The sequence below is a fragment of the Silurus aristotelis genome (assembly GCF_946808225.1).
Source record: "Silurus aristotelis genome assembly, chromosome: 16".
Taxonomy (NCBI): domain Eukaryota; kingdom Metazoa; phylum Chordata; class Actinopteri; order Siluriformes; family Siluridae; genus Silurus; species Silurus aristotelis.
This window is the reverse complement of record NC_139589.1, coordinates 4,363,667-4,377,507: the sequence shown is the minus strand read 5'-3', so window position 1 is coordinate 4,377,507 and position 13,841 is coordinate 4,363,667. Positions and strand designations below refer to the sequence as shown.

The 13,841-nt window shown below is 39.2% G+C and overlaps 1 protein-coding gene across 2 annotated transcripts in view; it reads left to right on the top strand.

Annotated features, from left to right (window-relative positions):
• The window catches only part of tenm2b (teneurin transmembrane protein 2b), a 331,309-nt gene that overhangs the window by 38,635 nt on the left and 278,833 nt on the right, over positions 1-13,841 (top strand). The window contains exon 2 of one of the 2 annotated variants that reach the window (XM_083564505.1): positions 12,324-12,431. Coding sequence is in view for 1 of the 2 variants with exons in the window: in XM_083564502.1 (XP_083420628.1) it covers positions 12,376-12,577 (202 nt within the window). In the remaining variant the exon portion in view is untranslated. Of the gene's footprint in view, positions 1-12,323; positions 12,578-13,841 lie in introns of both variants that reach the window. The other variant, XM_083564502.1, reaches the window with a different exon arrangement.

Below are 13,841 nucleotides of genomic sequence, written 5' to 3'. Positions count from 1 at the left end.
ATGGTTGTGGTATCACATGGATTTAACACTGTGATCTCCTCACTGTTGTTTTAATTCTATATGAACCCTATTGCTGTGTCCCTGGAAATTCAGAGATAGAACTCTTAGCTCAAATTCTGTCTCTGACAGTCCCTCAACCCCAGCTTCATCACCCAAGTTTATAATTGGTTTCAACTATTGGTTTGTTCCATGGTTTTTATGCCATGTCTGTTAGGAATTTGCATCTCAATAACTGATGAACATCTTGATGCATAGCCAACGATACGATACATTAAAGACAGACATGAAGCAGCTACCGATGCCACGTGATACGATTCACCCTTGTTATGATGCAGTGCGATCCGATTTCCGTTCAATTCAACACAATGCGATTCAATGCAATACGATGCAATAGATATAATTTGATGCTGTACATATCAATATGGTACAGTGTCAGGGATTCACCCTGCCACGCCCCCCTCTGTAGCTGTCAGGGATTCACCCTGCCACGCCCCCGTCTGTAGCTGTCAGAGATCCACCCTGCCACGCCCCCCTCGATAGCAGTCACACTGCTTCCCAAGATTACCGACAGCTGTGGCTCATGAAAGATCAGACTACATAAACTCACGTTCTTGAGTCACAGGCTGTCGGTCGTTATATTGTCAAGCTGGACAATCGCGTGGCTGCTCGACCGCCGGCTGTATATGCGAATTCCACTTCCGACTTGGATTACTCATTGCCGAAGGCTTTATGGATTATGCTTGGGACATTCGAACTCATAGCGGACAACGCGTATCGAGCGGATGTCTTTGTTTGTTGTTTTCAACGGCTTATGAGTGTTTTTGTGTTGTACGGTTGTTGAAATAAAAGGACAATGATCGGACTATATCGGCTTCCGCGTCTGCAGTCTGACATACAGACAGTTCACTTTTATCTATTTTTTTATTTACTTAAGTGCTTGCTGACTTCGTTTTGGTCTCTGTAGTGTTGTGATACATCATATTCAGGTAGCAATTTCAGTGGTGCTGAGAGAAACAATTTAGCGAGGAGAAATCAATTTACATATTAAATTTTGGTAACAAATTATTGGTCACTTTCTAAATAATAAAACTATAGAGCATCTAGTAATACTTACATATGAAAAATCAGTTATTACAGACACATATAGTCAAAAAAAAACATAACATCATCGTTACAAATTCCAACGTGCAACTAATGCACACTTTTTTAAACCAATGCTCTACGATTGTTAATTTTTTATGCCCATGCAGCGATGCAAATCAGTGAATCTTTCCATCCCTATTGTCTATAGTTTGACAAGTTGTATTTGTTTACAACAAATCTGTTTGCTAATCTGTCAGTAATCTGTTCATTTCAAATAATGTATTTGTATTCATAAGATGAGTTATCATAGAGACATCCAGAAGTTTCATTCCGACACATAAGAAAGTAGGTGCAGGTGGCAGGACATGTGGAAATCGTTGGTTATACAATGAACAACCAGAAGAAGATACATAACAATGAAGTGAAACTGAAAGACAAGCCGACCCCTACACCGAGAGATGTAGCACACAGGGAACAGCCAAAAAATGCAATGAAGGTCATTACAAATGATAAACTATGTGAATAAAACACTTTATCATTTCCATTTCACACAATTACTTGGTATTGCGGTAGCTCGGTGTGCTCGAGTTTTTGCCCCAGTATCAGGTTCGTTATATCTAATGTCGAAATGCTGGTGACTAAGAATCATAACTTCCAGTTTTATTGTTTTTCATTTAGGAAAATTGTCACATCAAGAAGACAGTGAGGTAATGGAGTAATTAAAATCGCCATGATGCCCTTCTACCATTTACAAAGCTGTCACGCGGGTCCTGCCATTTTTGGCTCAGTGCCGTTCTCTTTCTTTCTTTTTTTTTTTCTTTCTTTCTCTCGTTGTGAAGAAATTGTACTTTAAAAGACAGATACTGTAAGGTTTAATGAGCCAAGAGTGAAAGAAATATCACAAGGCTGCCCTCCTGCCTGTTTTACCTCCTGGATCTGACTTCTAGTTTTGCTGTTATAGCTATACCTGCAATACAGGACTAAAGTTACATCCATGATCACAATGTACACAATTTTTAAACCACTGTCGGAACTACTAACCTGCTCTCTCTCTTTATTCCGGCTTGTATTTGATGTGAAGATAGTGACAGAATGGCGATCATTATCTTTGAGAGGAGGGCAAAATCTGCAGGAGACAAATTTGCCGAGTAGAGTAAGTTCGGAGTAAGATCATGTTGTTTCCGGCAAGACACTTACGTGTGAGGAGAGTTCACAGGGTGCACACGTGGTCAGAATAGCAGATATGGCAACCCACGTGGTCGGACTAGTACCAATGTCGCAGCTCTTGATATCTCCCCTTTGGCACACTGACTAATGAAAATCAGTGTTCCCTGTGACTGTGCGTGTAGCCTTGTGCAGCCATCTGTTGGCTGTTAACAAAACTAGCTTAGAAACCTTTTGATACCAGTTAGTGGTTTATTTTACTTAGGTACAATACCCCTTACCCTCTACCCCTCCTGTAATTGGGAAAGTGGTCAGAAGTTCGTAAGCTCAAATCGCACCACCACTAAACTGCCACTTAAGGGCCCCTTGCGGAAGGCCATTAACCCTTGAGATAAATGAGATAAGCCGCTACTTTTTTCCCACGTTTAGAACTCGCGGCTTAAACAACGAAGCAGCTTATTTATGAATTTTTCCTGGGTTTTTCCCGGTTTCACAAACTGCAAGCCAAAAAACTGAGCACCAAAACATTAGACCAATGAAATTTCCGAAAAAACGCACCTCACCTGTGTTTTGAGCTGCACGACATCGGAGGAGAAACAGATAACAGTTACAACAGAAATCATATAAGCACAGACAGGTTTCCAAAACTCATGCTTTTTTATTTTTCTTGGCAACAGCGTTACGGGTTAGTCAAAGAAACTTAGAAATGAGCATCAGAAAATGATAAGGACATAATCCTCGGTCTTGCACACATGCAGTAATAGCGGAAAAATGCGGCGGCAGGCTATTCCCAAAATACCTCTCTGCTCCTATAGGAAACGCAACATATTTTAACCGTTACACCGTGTGTAACGTGTCTTTCGTTAAAGCCTGTGTAAAGTATATTAGTGTAGACACCTGCGGCTTATAGACAGGTGCGGCTTATTTATGTTAAAAAATAAAAATATTTGTAAAATTCAGTGGGTGCGGCTTATATTTGGGTGTGCTTAATAGTCCGGAAATTACGGTAAGTCTCTCTGTATGAAGGCGTCTGCGAAATGGCGTAAAATTTTTTATGTAATCTTAACATTATTGCCCATAAGCAGCATGCTTCCAATGCATTGAGTACTATTTACCTTCACAGTATTCAGTTGTAAATTAACTATTTTATTATGGCAGTATCCGACATCACACAAAATAAAATGGGTTCCCATTTGAGTCTGGTTCCTCTGAAGGTTTCTTCCTCATGTCGCTTCAGGAAGTTTTTCTTCACAAGCGTTGCCTCTGGATTGCTCATTAGAGGGAAAAAAATGTAGAGTTTGACAAATCTGCCAAAGCATAAGAGTGGCTGGTTGAGAATGTCAGAGCTGTATGACTATGGTAGAAAAACGTGAGTAATAGAATCGGGCGATGAGACGCAGCCAGACGCAAAGGCCTTGCAGTCACAGCCATGTCTTTTTCCCTTCAGCTCAGGAGACTGAACACATTCTTGCCTGAGGACCGAAGGAAAAGATGAACTGTGCTGTTGAGATGTTCTACACTCCAGCTAGTCTTCGCTCAGTATTAGAGAATCCCCAGTGCACTGCATCACTATGTATCTTCAGAATCTAGCAGAAGATAAATTCCCTTCGCATCCTTCATACCAGAGAAGGAGAAAGAGGAGGAGGAGGACTTGACATTTCTGCTTTACCAACCATTTGTGGAATCCGAAATAGACATTTCCAGAACATTCCTGGAGAAGTGATCCATGTGTGGAGAGAAAGACAATGAAAAAGAAAATGAAAATGAAAAAGAAAAAATGACTGAAAAAAAAAAACACTCAACAACTCAAAGCTGCGATAATTTGTTAGTTCACATTAGTCTGACATTTTTAGCAAAAAGGACTTTTTCAATTAGATCATTGAGACCGCAACCTACGTCTCCACCTTGCATGTTTGGCCAGAATCAATTAGCTAAATGCTGCCTAGATTTAATTTGCTGTGGCAAAGTGATTTGATAAGAAATGTCCCCAGACAGGTTAACCTGTGCTGGGCTATTTATTGTGTCCTAGAAACACTTGTATGTTCTACAGAGTTGTCGAAGCACTATCACCCTTACTCACTGCTTACCGAATTACTTCTGCAGTGTGTTAAAGGTGCGACTCTGTTAGCATAGATCTGTTCCTCTGCTTCTTATCCATAACTGGCAATTGCCTTCAACAGAGAATTGACTATTATACTCCATTTGTGATCTTCAAAAAAAAAAAAACCTCCCTCTTCTGCTTTTTCTCAGTCCTCAGAGATAAAAAGCCACTTGGCTCATTTATCCTCTATACTTTTTCCACACTTCATCATTGTGGAAAAAAGCTTTTCTTTCTCTGGTTCTGTGCTCTGCTCTCTACTTTGTTCTCTACAGTACCTTCCAAACAAGAGTTCATTTATTGCCAGGCGGCTGCTGTTCTGTGAGCATCGCTCACGCTGTGGACTTTCGAGCCATGCTTTGTGCTGGCCGAGGTGGATTTTAGGGGATTAATTTTAATGGAGCCCTATGACAGCCTTGCTCGGCTCCCCAGGAAGATGACTGCTCAGCTTGATTATCACTTATTGATAGTGAAAGCAAGTCTCCACTTCATTTTTGCATGGATGGTCATACTTTTCATTATGTCTGTCATCAAAACATGACCTGTGGCAGATTCCTTTTTTAACTCTTTGGTTCTTTAGTAACCAGTGGCGGCTGAAGTGCACAAACCATGCACTTAAATAAAAGTAGAGATGCACTCTGTGAAATATTATGTAAAAAATTTAAAAGTGCTCCCTTTAAACTTTCACTTGAGTAAAAGTACAAAAGTATTTGCCATCAAATGCACTTAAGTATCCAAAGTACTATGATTTATTATGGGTAAATGTTCCTATTATTAGTTTTTGTCTCTGGTTAATCAACCCAGTTTATGTGAAAGACTCTTAGCTCTCAGCACACTGATCTATTAATAGAATGATATTAAAGAGTCAAACACTGATTGATATCTATTAGTATTATTATGAGCCTAAAACCTTCTTTCCAACTACGTCACAAAAATCGTGCAAATAAGCCTGCAGGTGTTGTGGCAAGTTCGAGGCAGGAGTTTTTCCATCCATTAAAGTGTTTAGTTCGGTGTTGAACTGACGCTGAACTGTACAGTATGGTTGTGCTAAGATACAACCAAGCAACAATCAAAACAAGTTTAAAACCTGCTCTTCACTGATTGTTGGCTTGCTGCGTGTTTGACTAGTTAAGTTTTTATCCACTCATAAATAAAAAGGAACAACTGATTTCGCAAAATATATTTGAGTAAAAATACGATTTCTGATTTTAAAATGAAGTTGAAGTTAAAGTCTTCCCAAATGGAAATACTTCAGAAAAGTGCAGATACTTAAGTACAGTAACGAATTCCATTTACTTTGTTACTGTACACTAACTTTAGAATAAATATGGCATGGATATGTCTCAGGAATAGCCACTTATCCCCTTAAATTGCTCAACCGCTTGTTTCCAGCCACCACCAGCTATCTTCTACTTTAGAACCAGAAGGAAGTGCATGCTTTGTGTTCAGCCAGCCAGTGTTCTGATTCCAATTCATGCTTTCTGCCCTCCTTTACCTCCATTATCTCATGATCAATTATGATTGGTTAGACTAGCTGTGTTTTGCTATTTTGACGATACGACAAAATTGTCAAAATATTTCCAAGCATATATGCGGTACGACACTTTGTGCTGCTACAGGGATGTACGCATCCAGCCGTGTAAGATGTCTTATTATCGCCAGTGATCGACAGAGTTCAGTTGTCTTGGTGTTAGAGTATGAATATTTTTTCTGCTTTTTGGTGTTTCAAAGCCCAATTTTAGCCAAGTTTCCAAACGCACAAGTAAGTCTCTTGCTGATATTTCATAAAACTACTCGCTGGGCTCACTGGCTCCAGATGGACGAGACGAGTGACAGTTCACCAAGCAGAGGGTCATTTATTTACAGTCATTCTTGCACGGTCATAATGAGAGTGACATCCAGAGGCGAAACACTGACGCCAGGTGCTGTTTGTTTTTACACATAAGACTGTGTGCTGCACGGAGAGCTCGATATGTCCATATTTATGTCTATGAATATTTTTTTTTATAATTCAGTACTGTTTTATTTTTTGTTTTTGTAACAAATTGCAGTACTATCTTACATTGAGTGTTATGTTTTTTTTTTTTTATCCAGTATCCATTTTAAAAACTAGTGGTTGATTAATCGGTTATCAGCATGTACGATCCAATCTAGCTATCGGTATCAGTAAAATCCACTATCGGTCGACCTCTGTAGGCAAGGCCATGTCTCGACTTAACAATATTTTAAAGTTACAATTGAGTCATCAAAAAACATCTCTATTCTAAGTTTAGGTCTAGGGACTACCTGTACGTAAATTGGCAGTTAAAAAGTCATTTTCTTTGCGTTTCCAACTCTATTACCATCCGTCAGTTTTCGAGTTTTATAGACTGATGGCACTTTTGGCCCGTGACCTAGTGAAAGAGTGAAAAAAGCAAGTCACTCTGGATAAGGGGTGTCTGCCAAGTGCTATAAATGTAAATCTTTCAACAGTGGAGCGAACGTTTTTATGTTCTGCCACTCGGGAGGTACATTTGGACTTGTAAACCTGCTGACTTTCCCGACATAATACTGTATACATCTGTTATTAGCACTTACACTCAATCACTTATTCTGCATTGTTGCCTGAGCTGACGAGTTGGATATTTTTGTCTAATCAGTGCATTTAGCCAACTACCAACCCTTCAAATTAGCCGAAAAGCTGTGTACCAGGTTCTTCTGTATTGTCAATGATTTCTATTAGGTCATTACATCCTCTTAATTTTCATGAGCTCCAACAGCTCCTACAACCCTTAAACCGATAACTAAAATCCGAAAAATCTTTTAGACAGGGACAAAATGTACTCGAAGGGCATCAGACGACAAAACTTGTCAAACTATACCCTATGTTTATGTCAACTGTGACATTTCCTTGCCGGGATGTTTTATTTAGTTTGGGTTTTTTTTTTATGATCATATATCATGAAGCCCAGCATGAGAAGGCTTGGCTACTGTTAGTTTGTAAGTTTGCAGTGCCATGTCTTATTCATTTCAATGGAGAACTTTGTCAGAGCCATGCCGTGCATGATAAATGCAGCGCAACAAACTCTGCCTTGAAGTGCCCAGAGCTGTAAGGTTCATCGCTCCAAACGTAACTTTATGCATATGAATCCATCTGCCACATCTCGTCTTGGTTAACCGCGGAAGGCTAGACGTTGCTCGAGCGGCGAGAATTTCAATCCGCTTCTAAACAGCGTATGATCGAGCTCCTTGTTGTAGCGAGATTGATTAAGCTGGTCAGCCAAAAGGACAGCCGTCTACAGTTTATTCTTACATCAGTGTAGCATGCAATATCGCATTAAATAAATGATTCAGCGAGGTGTAACGGAAGAGGAGAAATGTCATCGATCAGTGATACTACACGCATACATAAGTGTTGAGTGCAGGGAGGCAGCTGCACTCTGCTAGCGCTGATAACATTCCCAAGTGGTACGAGCCGACTCTTAGACTTTGATATCGGTGTTACATAAAAAAATAAATGAAAAAAAATTGGGAAAAAGGTATCAGTTCTGTACATATGTGGCAGCCACCCTACAGCATTATGACAGAAATGAAAAGAAATGGTGCAATGCATTTGAAGGGAGCATTAAGAGCATTCAACAGCTGACAAGCACCCACTGTCTGGATTTCAGCTTATTTTCTTTCCCTCCCAATGCATGTGACCACAATAACATGAATTATTGATGACAAATGATGTGTTTAGTAAGTGTAAATTAGTACTTACACTTGCTAGAGGATGCCGGGTAGAGCTGTGCGGTTTCGAATACATTAGTGCACTCTGATGATCTGACTTCCAAAACACAGCGGGTTAAAACTATTCAGGATAATACAAGCAAGCAAAGCAGGGGGTGCCAATACTTACACCTTAGCAGGAAAGTAGATAGATTTGAGAATACCTTGAATGCCTTGTTTACTGATATGAGAGATAGAATATGTAGTAGAGTTGTTACATTTACGCCATTTAGCAGACGCCCTTATCCAGAGCGGCTTACTAAAATCTTAATCATTGTAAAAGCACTGGCACGGTGGTGGGATTAGAAATCTGATCAGAAGCCCAACATCTTAACCACCGATGTACCCCTTCATGAATTCAGACACTGACGTAAAACATGCATCAGAAAGGTGACGCTGTCGAGGCCAATTTTGTCATAAACCTTACACCAAGCCTGTATTCCCATCTGTGTAAAGTAAAAGTTTTTTTTTTTTTTTTTACTGTTTATTAATCACACATGTATTAAATAAGGTACAGATCATTGTTGCAGGGTTTCCTGTCAGTGTCTTTAAGTGGAGTTCAGAGCTAAACACAGCTAATAGTTAGAATAGACTCCAGAGCTAAAATAGACGGTCTCGCTAATTTTATTTTTTGCGAAACTTCTTTTCTTTTTGAAGAGATTCCTTTTTGCACCATCCCGTGAAGTATGCATCGAATGTACAGTCTCATATAATATTAGCTAAAGGAAAAGTGTTTTTATATTGACAGCTGGTTTATTTCACATCTTGTTTTTTTTAGGCTTGTTTACTGTGTGGATCAGATTAATCGAAATAACATTTTCTTTCACTGGATGCACAAAGCAGCAGGTTGAAATTTGTGGAAAAGGTTTATAATTCCCTGTGCTGTACTTTGTGTTATACATGGTCAATCTACACAATCTACACCAAGGCCATGTGACTATCACAGCTAACCACAGATCCACAGATCCAATTAGCACATTTTTTAAAGCCTGAATGCTTGGCATAATTAGCATGCTCCATACATGCTAATTGAGTTTTTTTATAAAGCCGTGAATGCAAATGAAGGATCAGCGAACATCGCCCAAAGGCCTCGGCCTTATCTAAACGTGTCTCAATCAGAGTATTGACTGGCCAGCACAAGATAGGTGTTTCGTTCGATGTATGTTACAGTGGCGCTTTTCCGAGGTGCCTGTCGATCGATTCGACACTAAATATCATATAATTGGCTCTTTAGTGTCTGAATAGTGCTGATTGAATGTTTAAATAAACTGAGACATCTGTGTCCTAAGCAGGCACTTAAAGCATTACAAAGCTATTTCCAGCTCTGTGTACATGGCAGCGTTTACAGCAGCACACTCGTCCCTGTGATTTATTACACAGGTTTTTTTTTTGCTTTGTTCCTGCTGTGCGGCTTTTGTGTCCTTACAAAGCTCGAAGCCTGAATTCTGAAGCTTGAGTTTGGTCTAGAAAACGAGTAAAAAAAAATCTCGATTCTGTACTGAAAATAGAATGATCCATCTGGGTAAAACTTTCTCTTTTAAATTTAGGAAAAAGCACAAATTGAGAAAAGTTAATGTTTTCACCTGATGGCATTAGTATAATGCTAATGCTAGTTCAATGTGTGTGTGTGTGTGTGTGTGTGTGTGTGTGTGTGTGTGTGTGTGTGTGTGTATGTATAGAAACCTTAAGAAGAACCAGATTTAAAAGGGAACCCATCCTCACCTGGGTGGTACCGAATATCTATTTTTTTTACAGTTCCATCATTGTTAAGTGTGCTGTTTAGTGATGGGCACCTAAACTTAAGTCCAAATCGATCCTTAAAGTTCTTGATTTGCTCAGTAACTCTATATTTATCTATATGTGAATAATGGATTAAAGGTTGACCGATTCATCAGTTTTGCAGATCACTCGGCACCAATAGGCTATTGGCTATTGGCAAAAATCCATACCGATAGTTTTTCCGGGTAGCGTCTGTTGCTGGAGAGGCTGAAAAGTTCCGCTGTCATTATGAGACTGGCCTCGAGAGGCAAATCCCTAATATCATGTGCTGTTTGTTTTTTACTAGCGAGACCGAGCGCTTATGAATTATTATTTATTTAATTATTTGTATTAATATAATGAAAATATTAATATTTATTCCATTTAGCACATTTTCAAGATTCAGTAGTTTTTTGTTTTTTTTTTAAAGTTCAGTACTATTTTACATAGAGTATTATGTTTGTTTGTTTGAATTTTTGTATCCAGTATCTATTTTAAAACTATCGGTCGATTACTCGGTTATCAGCAAGTACGATCCAACCTATATACCGATATCGGTAAAATCGGTTCAGTGATTTATTCTCCTGCAATTCAATTTCATAAGAAGAGACTTTCTACAGTCACAGACACACAGTGAGAGAACCCTACTACAAGTCAAGTCAAGTCAAGTCAAGTCAAGTCAAGTTTATTTGTATAGCGCTTTTCACAACAGACATTGTCTCAAAGCAGCTTTACAGAAATCAACAGTTAAGGTGAATGGTGTGCATTTGTCCCTGATGAGCAAGCCGCTGGCGACTGTGGCAAGGACAAATTCCCTTAGATGTTATGAAGAAGAAACCTTGAGAGGAACCAAACTCAAAAGGGGAACCCATCCTCATTTGGGTGAAACTACACACACACACACACACTCATCAGGACCGTGGGGTTATGCTTGAGCTTTTACCACAGTTTCTAATTTATTTTCTATTCATGTTTTCACTCCAGTGTAGTAAGGAACGAAATGTTTTTCTGAAATTTAGAGGTAAAATATTACAGAAACATTTATTGATGTCAATGTCTTCAGGACCTGGCGCTCGTCTACGAGTTGAACAGTGCTGCCTGTTGGTTTTTGTATATTTAAGTATTGTAATAATGTACCAGTTCCTGAAATGTTTTTCATTTCTGATAATAACAATAGCGAGCGTTTTTGTGGGAAGAGTTCCTGCATACCGAGCCAACGACACACGATCTGACAAGAGTCCCTGGTGATGACTCACTATCAAGTCACAGATGCAGAGTAGGAGGGTGTCGAAGAGGGCGGATGGCCATCTCACTCTTTCTCTCCCTCTTTCCCTGTCGCTCTCTCTCGCTCTCGGTGTCTCAGCGGGTGATAATAAGATGGCAAGTCTCTCCTCCACTCACCTCCCCCCTGCTGGTGCGCCTCAGCCCGGGCTTGAACTGCAGTCATCAGGTTGTGTTTGTGTATAGATGAGGTTGTTTAGAGTGGCTTGCACTGTCTAATGATCCCTTTCATTCATCTGTGTAATAAAAAAAAAGGTATTAGCTTTACGGGTCATCACATATCTTCTCAAGCTGCTTGTACAATAGCGTTAAAGACAAACATGATGACTTGGGAATATACTGATCTTGATTTTTTTTTAAGTGTATATTAGAAGATTGTGGATACCTGAGCAAAAGATTGAACTTCCTATTCCACATTTAGTCCCAATTTGCTGTTATAATAACTCTTCTGGAAAGATGTTCCACGATCGTTCTTGAGGAAAAAAGAGGCGATTGGCTCACTTTTATCCAGAATGACTTACAGTCTCATTTCTACACCTGAGCAGTTGAGGGTTTAAGGGCCTTGTTCAAGGCACCTTTGGTTGTACTTGGATTTGAACTTCCTTTGATCAGAATTCCAACATCTTAACCTCTCAGCTAAATCCTTCGAATGAGTTTGAGCTTTGAGAATTAGGAGCTGTATTGCCAAGAAATAATGTCGAGCGAGCAGCAGAGCTGAAGTTACAGTTACAATAAAGGATTGTGTCAGTTGAGCAGAATAGAAATGAGAAGAAAAAAGTGCTTTAGTAATTGAGTGAGGGAAAAGTTCAAGTTGAAACACATTTATACAAATGTAATTTAATGATAGTCTAATGAAAATTCAACTTTGTAACTCTGCGGTGAATAAGCTTGTGGCAGCGGTGCGCCTTCTAGAACTAGAAAACTAGTAAAAATTCATAAAACAGCACCAGCCGACATTGATGTAGCAATAATTTGTTTTACTGAATTTTCTTCTATTTATAAATTTACAATGACAGAAAAAAATGGTCCACTTTGACAGACTGGACTTTGCTGCTTCGCCTAAGATCTCTAGTTTCCCCCTGGAAAAAAAAAGCATCTTGCGATTCTTGTGAAAATTCAATTCGGAGGTGAGAAAACAATTTGCTCTCACGCTGCTTTTTTTTTTTGCTTCTCCATCTCTTTTTTCCAGGTAATTACCATAATCGGCATTGCTCTCCTGCAAACGATCGGCCACCGCCAGGATGGACATGAAGGAGAAGAGGCACCGATCTCTGACCCGAGCCCGGTGCAGGAAAGAGCCTCACTACTCGACATCCTCAATGGCCACAGACGAGCGCCATGCAAGCCTCCAGAAACGCTACAGCTCCAGCGAAACGCTCACAGCCTATGAGCAGGAAGCCCAGATACACTACGGGCCCAGAGTGGAAGAGTACATAAGACAAGGTGAAAAAAAGAAAACCCCAAAAACCCAAGCACCACACACTCTTTTATCCCTCTCAGCGATTCGCAACATATTATTTTTACGAACTATATCAGGGGTAAAAAATTAAAGATGCTTTACTCCTGGCTTCACTCTGACTAATAAAACTATAAAACAAATGGCATCGGGATTAGATTTGATCTCGCCGTAATCCATTAATGCTTGTTTATGAATCAAGAAGTAATTGGATTTTCAGGCGCGGTGAAGTTTTAATTTGCGGCCATTGTGCACGTCTATTTGGATAACTTTAGAACTACAGTATGTAAGCGGCTGTAACTGCCGTCTGCGTCTCCAGACACAGTTTTAAAACTCCCTGGAAAGATGCATGCGAGACTCTTGTAATCGCTATCAATGCAGCTTGTCCCTCTCGCTCTCTTTCTCCATCACCTCCGTTTAGAAAAATCTAACTTTAGTGATTAATATGGAGCCAATTCTCATTCAACTTCCATACGTTAATTGACTTTCTTTTTTTTTTCTGTGTAACATTTCATACGTTGTTCTAGGATGTTTTAAATTATTCAGCATTGTTTAAAACAATAGCACATACTCAAAGCTCGTTCTGCAATAATATGAAGCTGGAGTGATAATAAAATTGCTTTAAAATCAATCCGGAAAACGTTCAACATCGCAAGGAGAAATTTTTTACGACAACCTTATAGCAATTTTAAAAAATGTTAACACATCATCTAAAAATCAACATTTTTAAAAATAGTATATTGAAACAAAAATGAAACGAGAATTTCATTGCGATAATATGAAGACCTAATATCTTCATATATTATGTATATCTACATAATACAATTTCTATAAATGTATATTGAATGTATTTCAGTTCAAATTGAAGTACTTTGTCAGAACAGCTTTACGGACTTAAAGGTTTGTGTGTATCTGACCATTAATAAATGCTTTTTAAACATCCACATTTAGTTCCTGTTTGCTATTATAGTTAAATTGCACTCTTCTGAGAAGATGTTTCACTAGATTTTGGAGTGGGCTTGTGGAAAATTTCTTATATCGTTTCAGAAATTATTTTAAGGAAGAAATCCAGATTGAAAAGGGAACTCATCCTCATCTGGATGACGTCTGGATATTCATTCATTATAGTGAAGTGATAAACATTTGAGTGCAAAGTGTTTTGTGGCTATTTGTGGTAGTCCTCAACCACTGTTTGATGTCTTCCTGGATTCTATGTGGCATCATCCACGGATACTTCATGTATCTGTCCAT